At 39.4% G+C, this 24,638-nt stretch overlaps 3 protein-coding genes and 1 long non-coding RNA gene across 8 annotated transcripts in view; 1 reads left to right on the plus strand and 3 right to left on the minus strand.

Annotated features, from left to right (window-relative positions):
- The window catches only part of LOC134816380 (serine/threonine-protein kinase ATR-like), a 28,084-nt gene extending 19,334 nt beyond the window's left edge, over positions 1 to 8,750 (plus strand). For both annotated transcript variants that reach the window (XM_063825204.1, XM_063825205.1), the window contains exons 35-44: positions 15 to 166; positions 264 to 336; positions 475 to 675; positions 809 to 1,013; positions 1,303 to 1,384; positions 1,489 to 1,582; positions 6,225 to 6,328; positions 6,529 to 6,658; positions 6,765 to 7,973; positions 8,172 to 8,750. In XM_063825204.1, the coding sequence (XP_063681274.1) occupies positions 15 to 166; positions 264 to 336; positions 475 to 675; positions 809 to 1,013; positions 1,303 to 1,384; positions 1,489 to 1,582; positions 6,225 to 6,328; positions 6,529 to 6,658; positions 6,765 to 7,973; positions 8,172 to 8,249 (2,328 nt within the window). In that variant the 3' untranslated portion in view covers positions 8,250 to 8,750. The remainder of the gene's footprint in view (positions 1 to 14; positions 167 to 263; positions 337 to 474; positions 676 to 808; positions 1,014 to 1,302; positions 1,385 to 1,488; positions 1,583 to 6,224; positions 6,329 to 6,528; positions 6,659 to 6,764; positions 7,974 to 8,171) is intronic.
- Positions 4,243 to 5,467, minus strand: LOC134816764 (hydroxysteroid 11-beta-dehydrogenase 1-like protein B). Its single transcript, XM_063825757.1, has one exon. The coding sequence runs from the start codon at positions 5,339 to 5,341 to the stop codon at positions 4,394 to 4,396; it is 948 nt and encodes a 315-aa protein (XP_063681827.1). The 5' UTR covers positions 5,342 to 5,467; the 3' UTR covers positions 4,243 to 4,393.
- A 188-nt stretch (positions 8,751 to 8,938) lies between the features above and the next one.
- LOC134817593 (kinesin-like protein KIF19) overlaps positions 8,939 to 24,638 on the minus strand; it is a 41,514-nt gene continuing 25,814 nt past the window's right edge. For 3 of the 4 annotated variants that reach the window (XM_063826805.1, XM_063826804.1, XM_063826802.1), the window contains one exon: positions 8,939 to 9,357. In XM_063826805.1, the coding sequence (XP_063682875.1) occupies positions 9,188 to 9,357 (170 nt within the window). In that variant the 3' untranslated portion in view covers positions 8,939 to 9,187. The remainder of the gene's footprint in view (positions 9,358 to 24,638) is intronic. The other variant, XM_063826801.1, reaches the window with a different exon arrangement.
- Positions 10,215 to 11,659, minus strand: LOC134817256 (uncharacterized). Its single transcript, XR_010160497.1, has 2 exons — positions 10,905 to 11,659; positions 10,215 to 10,487 (listed from the first exon to the last, which is right to left on the minus strand). It is a non-coding gene; the product is annotated as an uncharacterized LOC134817256 (long non-coding RNA).

A 24,638-nucleotide genomic window follows, 5' to 3' on the forward strand; every position in this document is an offset into this window, starting at 1 on the left:
GTGTTTCTTCTCAGTTTGAAAGTAGGATGGGAGTAATCCAGGATGGTTGGCGGACACGGGAGCCAGTGTATAACCTACAGCGCGCTCTCCTGCGCTTGGTGGGGGATGATAAAACAGTCAGTGCAACTCTGGGTACAAGCTGGTTAAACAGTGCTACTTTAGCACGGTCAGTTACTTTCAATTACTACTGTACTTCTCAATGTTATAATGTGATATTTACTCTTTTCTCCTACTTTATAATTCGTTGAAATAGTGTTTTACAGTAAGGAGATGCTGATACCATGTTGTGATAGTGCTCTACAGAATGCTAGTCTCTACACCCCACCCAAGTTCAAGGTATTTTGTCACAGACCACCCTGAGAGCCTGAGAATCGGCACTTCATGTTTCTATCTTGGATTGTCGTAGTCGGTTGTCCTTAATATCAACTAGCGCTGTGCATAAAAATATTAATTTTAATATTCTGTATCTGTTAGATAGAACGAGCACGCTGGTTGTGGGACAAACAGTCCAAAGAGGAGGCAATGACATTGCTAGGGAACTATTTATCCGAGATAGAGAGATCACCTGAGAGTATCAGTAAGAGGGGCAGAGCTGAGGCAAAACTGCTCTACGCTAACTGGAGGGAGCTGACTTCTTATTACGACTCAGAGGATATTCAACATTTGTTCTTGAAGGTTCGTTTTATTGTTTTAAGAAAGCGACAAACCACTCATCAACTTTTTGTTTACTAGCTCAACCTTTACTGTTTGTGCTTGTGCCAATTGAACTGACTAGTGTTATTCTAGTGTAAATGTGTTGTTCATACAGGTTACGGATGCAGATCCAAGTTGGGAAGATGCACAGTTTAACTGTGCCAACTATTATTATAAATGGAGCAAAGCTGTTACGCCAGGGTTCAAACAGACCATGATGCCGCATGTTATCAAACACTACGGGGAGTCCCTCAAGTATGGCTCAAATAACATTTTCCAGAGCTTACCCCGTCTCCTTACGACTTGGTTCGATCTTGAAGGTAAATCGCATGTTAATTAAGTCAGCTTATAATTGTGGCAATATAGAAGTCCACATTTTCGAAACCAGGTATTTTAGACGCGAAAGCCGAAGACATTTAAAGTAGATGATCTCGCGCGCATTGAAGCACCTTCCCGCGATCGAAATGTACTATTTTGGGTCATCTCTTGTTTATTTTGTGAAACTTACATTTTAAGGTCAAATAAAGTAAAGGGGAATTTGATACTAAACCAAGCACTTCAACCGATCCTAATTCATCATTTAGTTTACCCCGCATGTTTTAATTTCAGGAGCGGATATGAGCCAGAGCACCGCGCAGATGTCCATGTCACAAGCTGCCCACAAACCCAACTGTATACAACAGGCTAACAAGTAAGCACCTTTTTTTACCCGTTTCAATATCTGCATAAATATGTTTTTGTTAATCGAGTAATACAGTAGTTGGAATACTGAGTTTTAATATTTTGACTTTTCAGGCACATTGACGATCTTATAAAGAAACTGCCAACTTATCAGTGGCTCACTGCTCTGTCCCAAATACTGTCTCGTATTTGTCACCCGTCAGCCTCCGTTAGTATTTCAAAATTATCTAATCATACACTTTCCTTCAACTCCAGTCATCGGTGTTTCTTATAGTTTAAACATTTCAAATGTATCGAATTACGACCTATTGACGATAAAGCACTATTTATTGGTCGCCCGGCTTTATTTTTGCTGTTGGGGTAGAAGGTTGAGGGGCAGACTGGACCTAGATATTTGGGTTCTAATATTGACAAGGCGTTATGGTTCTGCATATGACTATAAGACTATAAAGTCGATTAAAATAACTTGTGTTGTTTTAAGTTTCGTGATATGATGTCAATTATAGCAAATAAATCAGAATAAATACTGTACAAAAATGACAATACATAGTATCGAATGATATCTTGTTTGCAATCCAATACAAACAAATCCCCATTTCTCGTGTGCCCAAGTCTATATCACAGAGTGCAGGGAGGATAGGGATTCTAATGTTGACAAATAACTTCGTGGGGCAGGGAGGGGAGAGAGGGTCTCTTGTTCAGTCGTCTGAGAGATGTGATCACTGATTTGACCAATCCCATCTTCTGTACTCTTTTCTTCTGGTTGGAAGGGTGATCTGAGTTGCCAGATGATCTCTCCTCAAGATCAGGGTTCATAGTTGGTGAGGGAGGTGAAGTGGTAGAGTCAGTACAGTTAGAGCGAGCGAGAAAACTTTGAAAGAGATGGGGATATCTTTCCCGCATAGAGCATTCAGAGTCCTGTATCATGACGGAGGGCTCTAAAGAGTCGTCGTCCGAGTTCTGTGTCTCGTAGCTCTCCAGTTCTGAGAGACAGCTACCCTCTAAGATGAAAGTTAGCAGTCCTATTTTAGAGGTCTCCGTGTTCTTCTCTTCAAAACAGTTGTCAGTAGAGTGGAATAGTATGCTACAATTCACCTGAACTGTGCGGGTACGGAAGGTGGGCGTCGCAGGTTTGATGGGACTGGGACAAGTTGGAGCGAGGTACTTGGAGCTGAGCAGAGAGATGCGGGCAGATTTAGCTGGAGAGGAGCAGAATTGAGGAAATGGGAATGAAGGGGATTTAGCTAGAGACATATCAGCAGTTCAGAAAATAGTTCAAGCTAACAAGAAGATTGTTAAATAGTTAGATAGTTGATGAAAACTGTAGAGTTTGGACGAAATTTGAATATGAAAAGTTTATCATCTGCTACGTTTTATGTAAACCCTACCCACTCGATCCCGCCTATCTAATCAGACTTGTTGTGTCCACCCGATCAGCCCAATGATGCGTCATATCGTCATCCTATCCAGTGTGCAGTGTGATCTTGGACCATGGTATCTGGATTTTGGAGTGGTTTAGGGCTGGTATCACGTGACACGTTACTCAGACAGTAAAGTGGTTTAGGGCTGGTTTCACGTGACACGCTACTCAGACAGGTTGGGAACTCTCACAGTCCATTAACCAGACCATTCGTGATTACAGGGCCCGGTGAAAGGTTAGGCCTCTACCGGGTAACCTGATCCTAGTCGCCCTATCAATTAGTTTGGGATCTTTCAGGCACCCTGGGAATTTCAAACTAATTATGACAGCCGCCAATATACAATCAAGGTAAACAGATAAATATAGTGAGGGCAGTTGGTATATAAGGTAGAAGACGGATACCATCTCATATTCACATTTTGTCTACATTCTACAACTTACAATTAACTGTTCAACACAACAAGTCCTTGATACTATTTTCTGAACTGCTGATATGTCTCTAGCTAAATCCCCTTCATTCCCATCTCCTCAATTCTGCTCCTCACCAGCTAAATCAACCTCCAGCTCCAGACTGCAGTACTCCTCCCCAACTTGTCCCAGTCCCATCAAACCCGCAACCCCTAACTTCCGTACCCGCACAGTTCAGGTGAATTGTAGCATACAGTTCCAGAGTAACAGCTGTATTGAAGAGAAAAACACGGAGACCTCTAAAATAGGACTGCTAACTTTCATCCTAGAGGGTAGCTGTCTCTCAGAACTGGAGAGCTACGAGACACAGAACTGTTATGACTACTCTCTAGAGCCATCTATCTTGTTACAGGACTCTGAGTGCTCCCTAAGGAACAGATATCCTCATCTCTTTCAAAGTTTCCTCGCTCCCTCTAACTGTACTGACTCTAGACCTTCACCTCCATCTTCAACTAGGAACACTGACCTGGGAAAGAGGTCATCTGGCAACTCAGATCACCCTTCCAACCAGAAGAAAAGAGTACAGAAGATGGGATTGGTCAAATCAGTGATCACATCTCTCAGACGACTGAACAAGAGACCCTCTCTCCCCTCCCTGCCCCGCGAAGTTACTTGTCAACATTAGAATCCCTATCCTCCCTGCACTCTGTGTTATTAACTTGAGTTGAAGAGAAATGGGGATTTGTTTGTATTGGATTGCAAACAAGATATCATTCGATACTGTGTATCGTCAATTTTGTACAGTATTTATTTTGATTTGTTTGCTATAACTTACATCACGACTTTCCGTATCTAAAACATAGTAAGCGAAACCATAACGATCTTAACAAGACAAGCCAGGCCTAACATGACATGCCTATCTGAGCGTCTTTATGTTAGGACTATGGTTAGGATTTTGGTTAGTTTTTTCCTGCCAGATCTAACTAAGTATTAACGAGCTAAGTAGACGAATTATTACAATTTATGTAGTCATCGCTTAACAATAAACCATTTACAACCAACAAAGAACTTAGTAAGAAAATATATACACATCATCTCGTAGATACATAATAAAATGGTCTCTTTTACCCGCTCAAGCTGTCTCTGGAGAGGCAGTATGAAAAGTTAATAATGTTCAATAAAACTGATAATTTAGCCCAGAAACCAAGCTAACCTAGCTGCGTTGAGATGAAGAGAGGGGTAAGTAAAGGTAGTAGGACGTGTTATAAGAGAGTGTAGGATCCCGGCAGCACACTCCTCCTTCTCTCCTACCATCCAGTCAGGCAGCGTAAACAGGGGCATCCTATCTCCCGCTGCTATCTCTCCCAGAGCACCCACTGTCAGTGTTACTGCTGACTTCTTTTCTTTCAACTCCTGCTGTAGACTGTAGAAGAAGCCGTTGAGAGCGTGTTTGGTAGCGGAGAGCACTGATAGCCCAGACTTAGGGACCTCTCCCAGAGCGGATGACGCTACAAATATGTGTCCCTTGCTTTTCTCTAGATGAGGCATGGCTTTTAGCGATATCTCAATGGAACTGAGCAGGTTGACACTGAAGGTCCTCTGTACGAAGTTGTGGTCGATAGGTCGGCCTCCTTTAACCAGGTAACCCCTAGCTATCTCCTCCTGGTTAAGTATGAGAAAGTCCAGTCCCCCTAGTGACTCCACCGCTCTATCCACCAGGGTGTGCCCACTTTTCACCTCCCCGAAGTCGAATGATAATATCTCCACCTGAGGACTACCCAGCTTGAGAGCCTGGTCTCGTACCGCTTGTAGCAGCGTGAATGTTTGAGCGCTGATCTGGAGCTGCGCTACTGCACTCTCATTAGCCTTGTCAGAGTCAGTGTAGGAATGATGCAGAGTTAGTTTGTTGCTGAGGGATTCTGACCGCCCTGTCCTGGTCACCAGGAGAAGTTTAGCTCCGTGTCTAGCTAGCTCGTATGCTAGCTGCTCCCCAACCCCTGAGCTAGCGTGACAGAGTAGTACTACCTTGTCTTTCAGTGCTGATTTGTACTGGGAATCAGACACTGAGACTGGGCTAAGTTTCCAATACAGCCCCACTGAGAGAGCCAGTATCAGTACAAATACCACTTTACTTTCCATATTCCTGACGATAGTAACTATAAGTATAGCAAGACAAATGGTGGCAGTTTCAGAATAAGAATTCTAAATAAACACGGAGGAAGTACAGGAAGTACAGGAACAGACTGGAAGATATAGGAATACGTGGCAGACAAATTCGGAGAAATTCTGCTCGGTTAAAAACCAAAAGATAAAGTGAAACTTATACCCTGATAAAGGAAGCCTAGTTCTAAATGAAGATATTAGATAATTAAATGCTTGATAAGGCTAAGCAACGTAACTTTATACCTACTGATAACACACAGGTGTCTTTTAAAAGATCTTTTAAATTCAACAGACTTTTGTAATACTCCTACTTCCGTAATACAGATTGTACAGTGTAATCTCGATTCTGGAATAAACGCACAATTTTAGGGAAATATTTCGGTAAATCGGGGTGTGCTAGTGCGGTCAATCGGGTTTTTGATTTCTGAGCCGTATCACATGGATATTGGATTTCGCATAGATATTCTACCGCATTGAAAACATTTCATTATGGTTGAAGTGTGACGTGTAGTACCATTAGGGCTCAATGATATGACGTTCTCTTTATGGGTTGAAGTTGTAATCTCACCTCATATTATGTTTTGTAGTGCTAGTTGCCTAACATGAGGTCCTTAAATCTGGAAATTTGACCAGATAAGAAAGTAACAACATTAACCGGTCACTGAACTGATTGTATGGTGCCACTTGTTTGTTCAAGTTACTACCAGAACAATCAGTGTTTCTAGAAAGAGAAGAACTTGGTTTTTACGACTACGTACTGTTACAGATTTATAGAAACTCAAAAATTCAACCCCCAACCCCGCTCCCTACCTGGTCCCCTCAAGATTTCCTGAACACATTAGCAGTTCAATCTTTGCAGGTGTCCAGCAAATTGGTAGAAATAGCAAGTTTAGTTCTGTACCACTACCCCGAACAAACAATCTGGCAGATATACAGTATCACCAGTAGCTCTAACAAAGACAGGTTAGTTTTCTGTAGCTCTAACTGAGACAGGTTAGTTTTCAGTTGCTCTAACTGGTCAGACAAGTTAGTTTTACTTTTCATCTTCAGTAACGCCACTTTATTGTGATTAACATAAATTCTCATAGTTGATTATTGCTACTATGATTATTGTTACTATGATTAAATAATTCTATAGTTAGCAGTAAATAAATTTCTCTCAGGCAAAGCCATGGTAACGATATTATCAAATCGACAGTTAAAAAGTTCTCAAAACCAATGGGCGTCCGAGGTGTGGAGTGGTTCAAGACTTACTGGCGGGACTTCCACAAACTCTGTCAGGGACTATTCGAGGTTAGATTTTGCAAAGTCTGTCAGGTATTATTAGAGGTTTATTCTAGGTTTAATCCTCGCATACTATTCGAGGTAAGACCTCATCGTAACACTGCACTACCACCAGATAAGCAAGAAAGACAGTGGTAACAGCTCTACATTGAGCATCAGCAGAGACTTCAGGACAATAAAGAAGATGTTAGATGACCCGAGATACAGCCAGATAATTCTCCCTATCCAGGCTAACACCACGGTCACTCTCCCTGTAGGCTCCGGACCTCACAACGACCACAAAGCCTTCCCCGACCACCTTGTCACCATACAATCCCTCCGAGATGAAGTTCTTGTGCTCAACTCTCTGCAGAGACCCAAGAAAATAACTATTGTCGGCAGCAACGGTAAAACATACGGTCTCCTTTGTAAACCTAAAGATGATCTGAGGAAGGACTGTAGGTTTATGGAGTTCAACATGATGGTCAACAGACTCCTGAAGAAGGATGCAGCAGCAAGGAAGAAGCAGCTTCACATAAGAACGTACGCTGTGGTGCCGCTCAGTGGTGACAGTGGTATTGTAGAGTGGGTTGATAACACTAAGTTGCTGAGAGTGATCCTGCAGGGGTTGTATTTGGAGTACAAGAAAGGAATGACTAAAACAGAGACAAAGAACGCGTTCGCAAAACTACAGCAGATCAAACAGCACACTCTAGCTAAACAGAAGCCAGCTGAATTCATCAAGTTGTTTAAGAACACGATGTTAGCCCGGCATCCTCCAGTACTATCAGAATGGTTCAGGAGAACGTTCCCAGATCCGAGCTCCTGGTTCACAGCCCGACAGAAGTACACACAAACAACCGCTGTTATCAGCATGGTGGGGTATGTTGTAGGGTTAGGCGACAGGCACGCAGAGAACATTATGTTTGATCTTACTAATGGGGAGACAGTGCACGTGGACTTTGACTGTCTGTTTGAAAAAGGAGAGTCTTTTGACTGGCCGGAGAAGGTTCCCTTTAGACTAACTCACAATCTGGTGGACGCTTTTGGAGTGACGGGAGTGGAGGGCACCTTCAGGTTGTCCTGTGTGGACACTATGAGAGTTATGAGGAACGAGAAGGATTCTCTTCTCTCAGTTTTAAATTCCTTCGTTCACGACCCTCTTGTTGAGTGGGCCAAACCAGAAAAGCGTGGTTACCAAGTTGATAGAGGCAGGCAGAACACCCGGTCAGAGGCCCACATGAAGGATAAAGCTCAGGAGATAATGAAGACTATTGAGAAGAAGTTGAACGGACAAATGGGGAAGAACGCTCACGCGAAACTGCCTATATCTACTGAAGGCCAGGTAACTTTAGCTTCTTATTTAGACATTTAGAATTCATCCTTATTCCTTATCATCATGCTTATTATTGCTTTATAGAGTTATAGGGGAGAAGTTTCCCAAAAGGTTGCTTTGGGATCGTAAGATATATAATAAGGATTCGTTAATTTAGATAAGAAATGATAAGTATTGAGTATAGCTTGCTAACTACTGTAACACCAGGTACACAAGCTGATAAGCGATAGCACTGATACAACGAACCTCTCCCAAATGTACATCGGCTGGGCCCCTTTCTACTGAAACTACTGAAATACTGGATACTAGCGAATATTAAACTCTATCAACCAAATATTTCTATTTGCTAATTTATTAATTTTTACCAATTTAACAGTTTCTCAAAGCAGACATGTTTATGAGACGAATACACTTTTTTAATGTAGCAATATATTTTTTAAATAATAGGTTTCAAATATGGGTTTCATAAGATCAGAAAGCCTTTTTTATGAACTTGACAATTGTTATCTTTTATTTTCGAATGGTTTTCCTATACTTCTCAAATGGTAGTGTTTATAATTCAAATTTAATGGTTTATATTTATGTTAAGTTGAAGTGGTTGTTGTTCAGTCAAACTAGGAAGATGAATTTCTAAATATCCCAGATGTTGAATTGTATTTACCGACCGGGTGATAACACTTATCATGTGACATATTTAATTACGGTTTTATTATCATAAATATCATTGTAGGCGATATATAGTCTCGAGCGATTTGTATTGGAATGATAATTCTATTTCTCATCACAAAAAAGGTTTATTAGTTAGTGAGTTATGACCTAAACAAAATGAGTCATTTCGGATCAAATTTCTATTAATCAAATTAGGTGCATTTTGAACAATTTTACATAACTGGTTGCAGCTTTTTACAAGTGGGTGAATGAATGGTTCTCGTGTAAGATGAAAATTGACAGTGTTGAACAAATAATACGTCCAGTTAGAATTTAAAATGATAAAATCGTAGGAATCAGTACATTTAGTTTCGCAAAAAATACTTGGCTCTGCCAAGATTTAAAAAGAGCAATTATGAATTCAAAACTACCGTTATTGCAGTAATTTTAAATGTTAAAACAATCATTGAACTGCCAGTTGGCGTTCACTTCATGCACATGCCAAAACACTGAATCCAATAGTAGTATCTCTCGCAAAATTTAATTAATTTACGTCATGTCTTTTACCCTTAAGCTCATCTGAAAACTTTAAGGGGAAAGTTTTTGTTTGTTCCATTTATTGAAATATTAGGGTTGTTTGTCTTTCTCTGGGGACCCCCTTGCTTTCTGCCTCGAGTTTGAGGGGTTCTGGCATTTCCTGGACCACCGTATATTCGAGCTTTTTCTGCTATCTTAATGTGCGTATCTGAAGATATATATTTTATTTTGGGCTAGGGCTTATCACTATCAGTGTCACATGTCAAAGTATATTTATTCCATGTCGTTACTGTTGGAGTATTCCTTATCATTACATCCGTTGACGAATACTGAATACTTGAACACTCAATATTTCTCATCAAATTTCTGAATTATTATAAATTCTAATATTGTTATAATGGCGCAGGAGGGTCAACCTGAAAAGAACATTGCTTGACCCTCCTGCCCCACCGCATGGATCAGGAGGTTCATTTCAGAAACAGTGCTTGACCCTCCTGCCCCACCACATGGATCAGGAGGTTCATTTCAGAAAAAACAGTGCTTGACCCTCCTGCCCCACCACATGGATCAGGAGGTTCATTTCAGAAAAAACAGTGCTTGACCCTCCTGCCCCACCACATGGATCAGGAGGTTCATTTCAGAAAAAACAGTGCTTGACCCTCCTGCCCCACCACATGGATTACGGGGGTCATTTGAACCCACAAGACCATGTGCACTTATTTCTACATCGCGCGCGATACGTGTGTGCGTGATTACATGAAATCTTACCGCGCCCTACGCCAAGTAGACGAAAAGCGTGGTCGAAGAGCGAGAGTCGGTACAATAAATAAAACGAGAGTTGGTACATTTAACTGGCATTTTTTAACCGTTGTACAATCAGAATTGCATACAGCCGACACAGGATGAGGGGGGGGGGGGGGGGGGCAATGACTACTGATGGAGACTTTTGAGCACCAATGGGGACGAAAATAATAGGGACTGAAGGTCAAATCGCTGGTGAAATTTTCCATTTGTCCCCATAAGTACCCAAAGTTTTGGCGAGTTTTATGTAGTTTTGATATTATCTTTTATTAAATGACTTCTAAAGGAGACTTTTGGGTACCAATGGGGGCTAAAAATCTTGGAGACTTGAGGTTAAATTGCTGGCGAAATTCTGCACTTGTCCCCAAAGTACCCAAAGTCATTGGCTCCCCCCCCCTCCCCCGGGTGAGGTGACGGAGAAAAATAAACTGAGCTCAAGGCTACATTTCCAGATATCCCGCCAGGGCACCGTCGCTCATGCTGCAAAGTGTGTTGAGAGATGCCCACGTCATCACACGTAAACTGTGTCACGAATACCTGAAATGCAGACGTGCAGAACAAACATAACTCTGATCTATATTTTTCATAAAACTTTCAGGATTTGCCAATGAGGGAAAAGACAGCACTGTCCGAGAAGCTAGAAATGCATGAATCATAGGTGACATGGATAGGGGTAAGAAGTTTTTAAAAAACATGAAAATTGTGAAAGGAAAAGAAGTAGAAATGAGAAAGGGTAGATTTAAAATGTTTGAGAATCGATTTTGTGCTGAAGAACTCCGTCCGCAGGACGGGCTTCCGGCTACTTATGATAATTCGAATAAATTTGAGATTCAAACAAGCTACGAATACGAATGCTTATAGCAGTGGCAAGCTCGTGGCAAGCTCTTGTTTGCTGCGCATTGGCTGCAATGTATAACCGCAGTATGAACTGTCAAAATATTTGAATTTGCTTACCTAGTGGCTTTGTTTGATAAAGCATACATACTTTATATACCGATAAATCAATAACTCCTTTTGATTCTTCGGTTTGAGAATTGTGCGGTCACACATCTCTGCAATGTCTGAAAAGGTGGCAGGGAAGTATTGAAACTTACTTAACACTATATTTACAGTTAAACCTTGAACTACTATAACTAGGGCAGTAGGAAACGCCAAAAAGTAGATCATCTGACTAAAACAACTTAACTTCATCCAAGAGTCTAGTTAGCAGCATTGTAGCGATAAGATACCACCATAGTTTGAGCTGTCGACACTGAAATAAAACAAACAATTTACTTTTCACTACTGCAGGGGAATGCATGTAACATATAAAGAATAAAGATATAATATATTGTATGTTTTTCATCGTGGCCTCAGGGGAGAAGGGCAGCTCGAAAAACCGAAAAAAGTCTAAAAAACCGTGTTGGAGCTGGTGAGTTAAAGCTACCGATCTCGATCGTGAGAGTCAGATGATCAGATCGCATGTAACGTGAGTTTCGCCCGCCTGAATAAGGCAACATGAAATCATATTGCTGGTGACAGGTCTCGACCAAGATGTAAAATAAAGATACCCCAAATTTGTTATTTTTAAGCCGATTCACATCGACCCAAGTCTCTGCTTTGACCCTAAATGCTCAAACTTCGTTAATAGATTGGAAAATCGTGTTATGCTTGTTACTAATAACTGTTGTTTGTGAGAGGACATCTCGATTTCCCGGATCAGAGGATCACACCAATGAGTGGTTGATTGTGCATGTGTGAACTTGACTAAATTTTCAAATTGCCCGATTTTTTTTCAGTAGGTCACATTACTCGTGACGTGCAAATGTATCTTTTGTCTTTTAATAGGTCAAGCTCAGAGCTTTAAAGCTTTAAAGACTTCTCCGTGACAAAGACGGCCGACATATATCTTTACTCCAGGAAAAGTCAGAACTCTGTCCACACCACATTCTTAAATGTACACGACAGCAGAACGACGATGTAGCCCCACGCCGCAGTAAACTTTAAATTTCTGACCCGGAACGAGCCCAGCAACTGTAGACAGCTGCGTGAGCTATGTACGGTTAGCAGATTTAAGAGCTTATGCAATAAGCAGTCACCGTTCACTCTCATTTTTGACTCTTCTTCTTTTGAACAACAAATGTCCATTGAATGATGCCAAGCTAAGCGATTATGATTAGAAAAGTACCGTGATTTACACTGATGGCTCATACAAGGACTTGTTGGACTTCGTGAATTTGGAGGACCTGCAGCTGTAATCAGTACTTCACTACCAGATGTGCGAGGCCGAGGTTCCCGTTTGACAACATTACAAGTGGACCACCCAGGCCGGGATGATCACGCGCTAGTTGACATGAGATCTGATTCTCCCGGGAAAATTGGGCGAGATGACCGGTGTCCTGTCAGAGGTCACAGATACAAGGATACAAAAATATAAATATTTTATTGTACAATTACAATAGTCGTATAAACTTGACAAATTCGCCTACCATCACGTGACCCTCGTCAACGAGCAAGTGAAAAATGTGTTCACAGCATTTATATTATACGGTAACTACACCATAGATTGACAAGCTAAGCGTACAGAAAAACGTCCAACTCCGGACTATAATAAAACTCCGGTATAATAGCGTTTTTGACGGAGCAATTTAATGGCCTGGAGTAGGAAACTTTGTTGACCGGAATAAATTGATCCGAAAGGCGAAAGATACATATGAGAGGCCATCATAAGATGGTACCAAAATATCTCTGTGAAAAGTCCTTTTTACTTTTTTAAGCGTCAAAAGTCGGTGCACTTACTTTATCCATCGAAAAAAGGCATCCCCTGGTGGCTCGTAAAGTATCGATTTTAGCTGTCTAGTAGCCATCTTCTGTGCTCTCTGGCAGTCTAAGAAGAAACATTATATACGACTCTATACAAATAATCTTATTATAAAACAGGATCATACATAGTTAATAGAACTCCATTAAGAAAACATCTTAACTACGTAATCTGTGCCTAGTACAACAGTTTCCAACACTTCCTACAGCTAATGAGGTCTGATCGTCATCTTCTTACAGCGTTCGATGTCTGTGTGAAGGTAAAATGGTGATATCCTCTGGATCAGGCAGAGGTTGAGTGTTATCGGGATTATTTCTTTAGTAGTGGAACAGCTAGCAATATCCCTTATTTCATTTAAATCACTCAAATTTCTAAGTTCTAAGTTTCTATATTTAAGGTCATCAACAAGCATATTTGATATAAGTTTGTATTAGGTCTACCAACACGCCCTTTAAATTTACCACTACTATTTAACACAAATTTCTCTTTGTGATGAAAAAGTTTAAAGAAGCTTTACAACTTAACTCAAACTAATGCTTCTGTCTGTCTGCTGCATTTGAGTTTATTTCTAAATGATTCGCAGCTTTCGGTAGCTCCATGTTCAGCCCACCATGCCTGAAATAATTTGGTTCACAATAACTTTGGTTCCCATAAATATTATGGCTACCATAATATAAGTCACAAATTTTGTTAATTTCAAGTCAACAACAATATTAGTCGTATTTTTAAGACCATTTTTCCATATCATTTAATTTTTTAAAATTTATTCAACTAGCTTTTTTGACTAAAATATTTTCGATCTGGGAAATTATTTAAAGACGAGTCAACATTACATACATCAATTACATAGCATCACATACATTTACCTATAACACGCAGTAGCGACTTGTATAAATTTAACGATACTTAAATTCGTTAAATCATATATCATGTATATGCTCTGCTGAAATTTTAGTCTCCTTTAAAATAAGTCCTCCCATGAAATTTAGTTTACAACAATTTTAGGCAATTGTTTGACTTAATTTATGGTATAATAGATTTTTCGTTCCTGAGGAAAGGGAATTTTGGCGGATATAGTAACACCAGAAAATATTGGTTTATGTAAATTGAGTTTACGTTGTTTATCAATGATTCGAGGGCACTGCAACGAGAATTAGAACAATTAATCAAAAATTACTGCCTAAACATTTAATGACCAAAACCTAACGAGCTTAACCTCTGTCACTCTTTTTCGGAGATTCAATATCATTTGACACAACTCTATGGATTAACTATATGATTTTTTTAAATAGGAAAACTAATCTGGTTGTATCCTAGCAGAACTGATTATTATGTACGTTAAGAACAGTGTCAGCTGGAATATTCAAGTAAGGTCATTTGTGTGCTTTCTTTTACAACAGAAACAAGGAATTGAAATATCATTGTAAACTAAAACTGACAAGGGTAATCATAACATAACATTGTGCTCACAGTGTCACTCCATTCCTGAAAAAAGCCCATTTTCTTCCAATAAGACAACAAATAGAGTATAAGATTGCTCTAACCGTGTTCAAATGTGTCAACAACGTAGCTCCAAATTATATCACCAAATGCATCAACATTAAGAGTCAACCTGTACGTGTACTACGGACTGAACAAGACTATTTCCTCCTAAATGTTCCTACTGTTTCAAATTATAGTAAAACTGAGAGAAGCTTTAGTTACTGTGGACCCTTTGTTTGGAATCAGCTTCCTTAGCAATTGAGAACATTAACCGATATCGTCTTGTTTAAAAAGAGAATAAATACGCATCTCTTTGAAAAAGCATTCATATAAGTAGCATATAATAACTTTCTCATAAAACCCAAACTTCATAAAAATAAGTTCTAATGTACATATTCATGAGTCGCTTTAGATGGCTTGAACTGAATCTTTACTTAGCTGTCATTAGTTTAGTGCTCAGTGTCAACAAGAATTGTCATTATATTTTCCCTGTGATAATATTCAATTTCAAGTCAATATATCATAGTTATTGAATGCCTATATATATATCCTGAAGTTAGGACTATGATTTGACCTGCCCATCCCCTAATTTTGGAAGTTTATATGCTCCTATCGTGAAAATGAGGTTAATTGAATGAAGGCTTTCATGTTATTCCGTATTATCACGTCATCTTACATCACATTATCAGGTCCAGTATATCCATAATTAAGACACCAATTGAATAATGAATGTGAATTTGTTTAGAGAATAAAATTAAGGTCGAAAATTTTGATCCTTCCCCCCCCCCCCCCCCGCCCCCCTCTGGCCTTATTTCATTAAATCCATAACACCTGATCTTGAAGTTACTCACAAGGCGAGGAACATCCTAGCCTGTCCAGCATCTGGGAGGTCTACACAGGAAACAGTAGCTCATTTAGCTCTAGGTCACCAGGCTGTGACAGTAGTCTTGATGTCCATTGTCCAACCAGTTCTGCGATTTACAGGTAACATCTAGGTAAATGAAATGAAATAATGAAATGAAATAAGAATAAGATTAAGTTGAATGTGCTTATGATGGGACCCCGGAGGGCAAGATCAGGTTATAATACTTGAATGACAACCCAAAAATAGGAAGAGATCAAGAGGCAGGTCTATAGGAAGAGCTTAAATGTAGTAGAAATGTTACCTACCCTCCGAAGATGTATAAGTAAAGTAATAAAACAGCTCGCGCAGACTAATCTTTTTGGATGGAGATCTCGCTAGAGTAACATGTTACTTGGTTCAATCCAATAACATATAAAATTAAAGAGTTTAAGAGTCCAAAATAGGAATTTAACACAAATATATATATTAAATTCATTCACTGCAACAATCACTCCATAAAATCATGTAGGAGTATTGATAAGATTGAGTTCCAGATCACCTATATTGCTGTGGATGCTAAAATCCTGACACCTCTATAACCCTAAAAGAAACTATACATGTCATGGGTAATGGATATCATTAGTAGGTAGTTATTGCAAACAGAGTGCTACCAAGTGCCACGTCTTATGATTTTCTAGAAATCAGAAACAAAAAGTAAAACTCTAATCAAAATGCTGAGCAGGATGAAGCAAAGACTTGAAGAAAAACTAAGAGACAACCAGAATGGCTTCAGACCTGGTTGCTCTACAACTTCGCACTTCTTGTTCTGTGAAGAATTATATAGGGTCTAAAGAGTGTGAAGGCCACTATGATGTTTATAGATTTTAATAAAGCCTTTGACAGTGTACATAAAGGTTTGCTTATTAAGATACTTAAAGCAAATGGTATACCAGAATACATAGTGCGATTGATCTACACAAACACAGTGGCTTAAGTAATCACAACTGCAGATGGTATTACAGGGGTCTTCGAAGTCCTGGTAGGATCAGGACTCGGGAGTACTGCAAAGAGACACCTCATACTTGTTCATCATCGTGATTGACTATATCATGACAGTGGCTATAGATGATGACTCAGACTCTGGGTTCACTCGCCTGCCAGTGGCGTAACGTTGCCTGTTGGCGCCCCCCTGCCGAAAAAGCGCCCCCCTGTTGGCGCCCCCTCCCCTTTTGGTGCCCCTCCCTAAAATTGAACAAATTAGGTGATTTTAAAGAATACGCCGGTAAAATCTCTAAAAAAGTGTGTATCAAGAGCAAAACGCGCAGTTTTGCTAGTACTTTAGTTAAGTTTTCGAAATTGTCCCACATTCAAACGACGATTTGGCGCCCCCCTAAGACGGCGCCCCCCTGCACAGCGGGGTCAGCAGGGCCTTTCGTTACGCCACTGTCGCCTGCACAGGGTGTAGATGGATTTGTGCTGAAAATATCGCATATGTCAAATTCTCAGATGATGGTGCCCTTATCACTGATATAATTGAATGGGGCAAAACTACTCCTGGACAGGCTATAGGAAGCAGCAAAAAGTGTGGGGTTTTTTTTTGTTGATTGAAATAAATTTTCGTGCACATACAGAATGAATGGTTAATAATTTAATATATATGTAGACCAAGCTCTGTGCACGGGATGCTTCCTGGAAGAATCCAGTTCTTTTAGCGGGGCACCCTACCTAAAGCCAAATTGAGATATAATAATCATATTCCTAGGGAAATAATCAGAAATCGAATACCAATCAAATAATATGATATATAGGAGTAGTAACCATATTTACTATGCAAAATGCCCCAACCTCATAGTGTAAATTTATATAAAATTCAAATTCCATACCACCACTAAACCCCAACAGTCAACACAACAGCCCAAGCAAAATTAAATAACTTCTTATATACTGTCATACTACAAATTAATTAAACATTTGAAATCTGTTAACCAGAGAATAAATTTCTAAACCTAATGCAAGTGAAATAATTTAGATGCAATAATGAATGCCTAATATGAGTATCGTCTGTCAATGTCCTTGTAGAACAGTCTGTACAAGAGATATGAGTAACTAATATAGAAGGAAAAAAAACAGGAAGTTGTCGTCTGTTGGAAAATAAATAAAATATCTAGTATATAAATTTGACCAAAACCCATAATCATGGGTAGAGTGAACCGCTGCCAGTGTCTCTCTTTTCCAAACAAAAGAAAATGATATTAATTTGAGGAACCGTCCGCAAATGCAAATTGATACCGAGAATGAAATCGGTCGCTCGCCTTTCCCATTCAATAAGCTTTATTACAATTCGTAAGCCGTGAATGAATGGGAAAAGCGAGCGACCAATTTCATTCTCGGTATCAATTTGCATTTGCGGACGGTTCCTCAAATTAATATCATTTTCTTTTGTTTGGAAAAGAGAGACACTGGCAGCGGTTCACTCTACCCATGATTATGGGTTTTGGTCAAATATCATCTCTTTTTGATTATAATGTCAGGATAATTTACACAGTCGAAACTTCATTAATAATAATAAGGAGGTAATTTCAACGATTTCGAAATTTTACCTTTGAAAACGTTTCCTTGTGTTTAGGTAGGCATATCTGTCAATAACAGACTGAATATGGCACTTTTTACTCATTCAAGTTGGCATTAAATTCATATATATAATTGATAATGCCATTTCAATATCGTGGGAAAGCAGAATATATTCGAAATCACGAATGAGCAAAATTCTCACCTTTCGCACGTGCAAACTTTGAGCGGACGTTGTGTGCGCATAAAATATTGAATCACCATACATTTTTGCATAGTGATATTTAATATATAGTTTGATAAGCATGAAAAGTTTCAGAAGATTTCAAAAAGAACTTGGATCACAACGGGACTCCAAAGTTGGTAAAAATCGTGAAAATAACAATTTTCAGTGATTTTAGCTATTTTAAATCAATTTGGGCGTGTCCCCACGTGTGCAACTTTTCAATTTTCAACTTTAAAACTAGCCTATAACACAATTTAGACCTTTAGGAAGCAAAATTGAGCTCCACAACCCAAGGGATGGCCCAACACCAGAGAATACTAATTAACAACTTTTGTGTTTTTATAAAATTATTCTTCAAAAAAGCACTAACTTCAATAGCGAATATCTTTATGAAGGAGCAAGGTAGGAAACTTTTCCGGTAGATTTTCAGAATGCTTGAACAATTATCTAAGATGAAAATGTCCTCAGATTTTGAATAAAATTACTCCTTAATGGTGTTAAATCGATTTGAAAAGTTGTTATTTTGTAAAAAATCAGGTTTTAAAAACACTTAACTTGATGACGTCATCAAGTGATGATGATGACGTTAAATTATTTTTCAATATAATGTAAACTAAAGTATAAACGATTACCTTTAAAACCTGTGGTTCGAAATGACTGTATCTTTTATACTTTTGAATCTACGGACACTTAAATGTAGGCTACAATTGACTGCCAAAAGCGTCTATACATATTATATACTATACTTCACGACAATCTGTTGTAAAACAGGGGTTCCAGAAAACCCATTTCCCGATACTCCTGAAACATGACATTTTTTTACAGTCGATTTGGACAAGGTATAGACGCCCTGCAAAGTTTCAGATCTCTAACTCAATTTTAACATGGTTTTTAAGGCACCTGAATATGGCGATTTTGGGTTTTTTACCTAATTTCGTATAACATGCTGGCGCGTATTTTGCGCAAATTTCTTAAAAACCTCCACATAACTATTTCTTATTCCTGTCATCTTTAACATTGAATTAGAATGTTTTGAACTTAAATATACCTGCTGAACTACTTTCGATGAGTCTTAATGCTGGAAAACAATAAAGGGGATATAATAGTATAGGGGGTAAATAGTGTTGTGAATATAAGGGCAACGGTTATGCTTGCCAGCATTGTGATTAGAATATAAAATAACATTCGGTCAATGTGTCGTCAATAAACTGTACAATTATCAAATGTTAAAACTGTACTTGGTGATACAGTCACCAAAAATAAATACTAAGTATAATAAGTTAATAAATTAAATGTGGTCTGTAAAACTACCACTAGGTATAATAGGTCAATAAATTAAAAGTGGTTTATAAAACTACCACTGTGCGAACCCCTTCTCCAGTTAAAACATGTCAGTCATGTGCAGAATCAATCAGAATGGTAAGGTGGTAAAAAAGGGAATATCCTTTTGACACTTCAATTATATATGCCTCAGATTTAAAAGAAATAGAAGATACTTAGTTATCGTCGACTATGATTGCAGTGTAAAATTTGTCATATGAATTGTCGACGGTATAATAAGGGTCTGTTGTTATAGATGAGAGTAGCTGTTTCTTATACGAATCACTAAAGCTTTTAACATCGGGCAGATTTCGTAGATCTGTTGGAACATTATTCCAACATTTTGCCCCCAAGTATTGAAAGTTTTTATGTGATGTTGATCTATTAACATATATGTTGCAGCTTTCGCCGCTCCTATTACCTCCTGATATGTAACTAAATTTGTTCATAAAGTTTGTAGGACAATTGTCATGGATGATTCTACACATATAATTTGACAGATGGAGTTGTCGTCTAAGATGGAGTGGTAACCATTTCATGTCTCTATAAACATTAAGGCTGCTCTCTGTTTGTGGAACGTTGAGAGCTATTTTGGCTAGTCTTGAACAACTCTAAAACAAATCTCATGACTCTAAACACTACAGAGGAAAGTAGACTTTAAAGCTGTTCTGGAAACCAGCTGGAAAACGTACCTTGGGGGCATAGATATCAACAACTGAGAGAGACTTTAGAGAGACTTTTCAAGAGCAACTATGAAGATCCAAGAGCGTAGGATGCAACTAGCTTTGCCATATACACTGGCACCTTGAACTAGTTGCTAAGTGTGGGGTACTTAATGAACCTAACCATGGTGTGCTGAGCAGGGGAAGAACAGTCATAACTTATGTTGATAGCCTAAGGGCTGATACGGGTTTGAGTAATGTTATGGACCAATGAAATAGACTGTCTTGCTAGACCTCTAAATAGAGGCTGAAATAGATTGATTAGTAATAAGAAATATACATCGTCATATTATAATCAATAATACATTACACCTTCCCTTCACAAATGAATTTACTTTTCAGGATAAAATCGAACGAAATCGAAATGATACGTGCGTGCTCCGCGCACTAAAATTACATAAAATGTTCGTTGAGCTAAAACTTGTACACTAAAATCCCGTTTGGCGTCGCGCCCTACGTCAATGAATTACTAGTTTAAAAACAGAATTCCTGGATTACACTGTCATAATAGCGCTAAATAATCTCCTCAGGTCTATTATTGTTTCTGAACACCCTGGATTGCTTACAAATTTTTTTTAAACAATTTAATGCTGTACAAAAGTATAAAAGTGTACTACACGTGTGCATAAAAAATGTGCTTTACAAAACAAACAAAAAAGTGCTTTACAATACATGCAAGATTCACGGGTTCACGAACCCGGTGTTTGCATTATACCTGATCTGAGGTTTTGCACTCAACCTGCCCGAGCGTCTAACTGGCTCCTGACCACTGATCTGAGTGCTAGATTGTGTCGGTTGGTTACTAGTCACAGCTGGCGCTCCTTCTCTACTTGGACCCGGCTGCTGCTGAACTGTTATCACAGGTTGTTCAATATTCCTCGGCTCAGTGTTTCTTTCTGGTATCTCGATTTGCTGCTTCTGTAACTCGATTACTGGCACTAACCGTTTCTTCATCGCATCTACATGTTTCTTTATGATCCTGCCCTTGTAGTTCACATCATACCACAGTGATTCTCCGTGTCTTTTTTCAATCGTTGCTGGTTCGTACTCTTTCCGAGTGTCCGGTCGAACCCATATTGTTTGTTTCTCCTCAAATACACGTTCGTTTCTTTTACTGTCAACAACTTTTTGTTCATTATCAACATCCAGTCGTTCCGCTTCCATCTGATCACTGGGTCTGAGGTGATGTAACTTAGATCGTAAAGTTCGTCCGTACATCATTACTGCTGGTGGTTGCTTAGTTACAGAGTGTGGAGTATTCCTATATGCCATTAGGAAGTTAGCGAGATTTAAATCTAAATCCTTAGACTTTTCGTACATCTTTTTCATCGCTGACTTAAAACTCTGGACAAACCGTTCGCAGCTTCCGTTACTCCTCGGGGAGTATGATGGGCACAAAACATGTCTTATCTGATTCTTCTTTAGGAAGTTCTTGAATTCTTCACTGATAAATTGCGGTCCGTTATCGCTGACTAGAACCCAAGGTACCCCTGTTCTTGAAAATACTCTTCTCATTGCTTTTATCGTAGCTGGCGCAGTAGTGTTATGAGACATCTTGATAACTTCCGGCCATTTTGAGTAAGTATCGTACATCAGTAACCAATAGTTATTTTGGAATTCTCCAGCGAAGTCCACATGTACTCGTTGCCAGGGTCTTGTTGATTTAACCCAGGGATGGTCGATGACTTTTGGTAACTTTTTCCCGTGTTTTTGGCAGGATGCACATGCTTTAACTAAAATCTCTATATCTTGGTCTATTCCTGGCCACCACACATAGCTTCTAGCCAGGCTTTTCATTCCAGTCATCCCTACATGTGTAAGGTGTAGCATCTTAAGAACCTCTGCTCTTAGTTTATGTGGAATGATTACACGATTTCCCCATGTGATACATCTTTTTTCAGTCGTGAGTTGGTTCTTTCTGTCGTACATGGCTTTCATCTCCTTGTGATCTTTGTCTATCTTTTCCGGCCAGCCATCTACAATGTACATCGCTATCTTGCTCAGAATAATGTCTTTGGATGTCTCCCGGGCAACTTCTTTTGCATCTATCAGTGCGTCCTCCATGGTCAAAGAAAATGCCTCTTCACATTCGTTTGGCTCGTCCACATGAATGACTTTTTTCGGGAATCTGGACATTACATCAGCATTAGCATGCTCTTTTGTATTTCTGTATACTATGTTATAATCGTAATTTTGTAACAGCAGTGCATATCTGGATAATCTGTTCGCCGTCATCTCTGGAATGCCTCTCTTAGGTCCAAATATATGTACTAACGGTTGGTGATCCGTCACTAGTTCAAAGTGTCTTCCATACAGATACATATGAAACCTTTTTATAGCCCAGACTATCCCTAAAGCTTCTTTGTCAATCTGGCTATATTTTTTCTCAGCATTCGATAATGTCCTTGAAATAAATTCAACCGGACGTTCATTTGTTCCATCATCATCTATGTGTGACAATACAGCTCCCAAACCCACGCTGCTTGCGTCTGTATCCAGCTTCAAACGTTTCAGCGGGTTGTAGAACGTCAATACTCTGTCAGAACAAAGTAATTTCTTTAATTCTTCGAAGGCTTTCTGTTCAGTCTTTGTCCATCGCCATTCAACTTCAGTCTTTCTCAACTCGTCCAATGGAGCGATTATTGTCGACAAATCTGGTAGATACTTGCGATAATACCCAACTGCTCCCAGAAATGCTACTAAATTTTTCACATTTTCAGGTGCCTGTACTTTTAACAGATCGTCTATCTTGCTGTTGACTGGTGACATACCATGCTTGTTCACCTTGTGTCCTAGATAAATCACTTCTTCATGCATCAGCTTAGATTTATTCAGTCTGCATCTGAAACCGTTTGCTTCCAGTCTTCTCACAACTTTATTCAGATTATCTAAGTGCTCTTTATCGTTCTTTCCTGATATTAAAATGTCGTCTATCCTACAGCAAACCATAGGTATACCCCGTAGTACATTGTCCATCAGATTCTGAAAGATTGCTGCGCTGCTATTTATTCCATACGGTAAGCGCGTCCACACATACTGTCCCATATGCGTATTCATTGTTGTGATGAGTTGATCTTCTGTTGATAGCTCCACGTTATTGTACGCTTGTTTTATGTCTATGACTGAGAACTTTTCTCCTCCCGAAACGCTTGCAAAACATTCTTCTGTAGTTGGTAACGGGTGATGTTTCATTTCCAATAGTTTGTTGACTGCTTTAAAGTCTCCACATATTCTCACACCGTCTCCTTTTTTCACTGGCATAACTGGAGTTCCCCATGGGCTCTCTTTGACTTTCTTCAAAATTCCTTGTTTCACCATGTTGTCTAACTCCTTTTCCAGTAAGTCTTTAATAGCAAAAGGTACTGCTCTTGATTTCTGCGTGACAGGTCTGCTTCCCTCCTTCAATTGGAGTTGCACTTTATAGTTCTTTACCAGACCTAACTCATCTTTGAAGATGTCACTAGACATTATCTCTTGTACTGTCCGTATCTTTGTTGGTGTTCCAGGATCTGTTTCATCGTCCACACTAACAAAATTTCTCAACTGATGTGTTCTAGGAGCAGTCTCTTCGTCCTCACATCGTTGTCCAGTTTTAAACTTTCTCTTGGCGGTATCTGTCACTGGTTCTGATTCCATAACTCCCAACACGTTCACTGTTCGTACTCCTTCTTGAGTCCCAGGAAATTCTCCTTCGTGTGCGCTACAGTTTCCATCAGTTCTCTCCAGTTCAACCTCTTTTGTTGGTCTCTGTCCAACTTCTGCTGTTTGGCCCTGTGTTCTCGTTACTAACTTTTCTAACCAGTTTTCACCACAAAACTCTGTAATCCAAGAGCGTCCAAACAGTGCTGGAAAGTGATTATCCACCACATACAGTTCCAACCCTTTCACAATCTGGTTGTTTATCGCCACTTCCACAACTGCTTTACCGCATACCTGCTGGTATTGACCATTCGCCACACGCAGTTGCCTATCACTACTTCTCAACTTAAACTCCACACCAGCTTTCTTCAGCATCTCTCTACTGCACACAGATACACTTGATCCACTGTCAAACTCCATCAGACACTCTCGGCGATTGATCCAAACCTTGATCAGGGGTCTAGAATCACGCAAAAAGTTCACGTTATCGAAGTAAACAGTGTTATCATGCAAAAACCTGTTATCATGCAAAATAATGTTATTGTCATGCAAATCAACATGCGAATCATCATGCAAATTACTACCATACAGAACACTATTATCATCATCCTGAATTTTAGAATCATCAATACTTGTCAGGTTGTTGCCCAAATTTGAAGATTTTTGAAACAAAACATTTAACTGGTCATCTAAACTTACGGATTTCTCCGACAATTCACAATAGTAAATATTTCGACTCACAAACTGTTCTGTGTCCTGGTTTGAATCGCTGCTTGAATCGCTGTTGTTGCAGTCTGTTGATACATGATGTGTAGATTTACCACTCTGTTTCCAGGACTTGCGTTTCGTCTTCTTACGGCAGTCCTTAGCAGTATGATACAATTCACCACAGTTGAAACATTTAGTATAGCAGTCCTTGGTTGCATGCGATTTGAGTTTGCATTTATTGCATCTTGTCTCCTGATTGGAACTTCCCTGTGAAGATTTCCCTTGAGACTTCTTGCTGATCTGTACCTTATGTACAGTTTGCTGGGAGTTTTTAATCATTGCAGCCTCTGATTTAGATCTGTCCATTGCCACCACTTTT

The sequence above is a fragment of the Bolinopsis microptera genome, chromosome 6, assembly GCF_026151205.1.
Source record: "Bolinopsis microptera isolate Bmic1 chromosome 6, MBARI_Bmic_1.0, whole genome shotgun sequence".
NCBI lineage: Eukaryota > Metazoa > Ctenophora > Tentaculata > Lobata > Bolinopsidae > Bolinopsis > Bolinopsis microptera.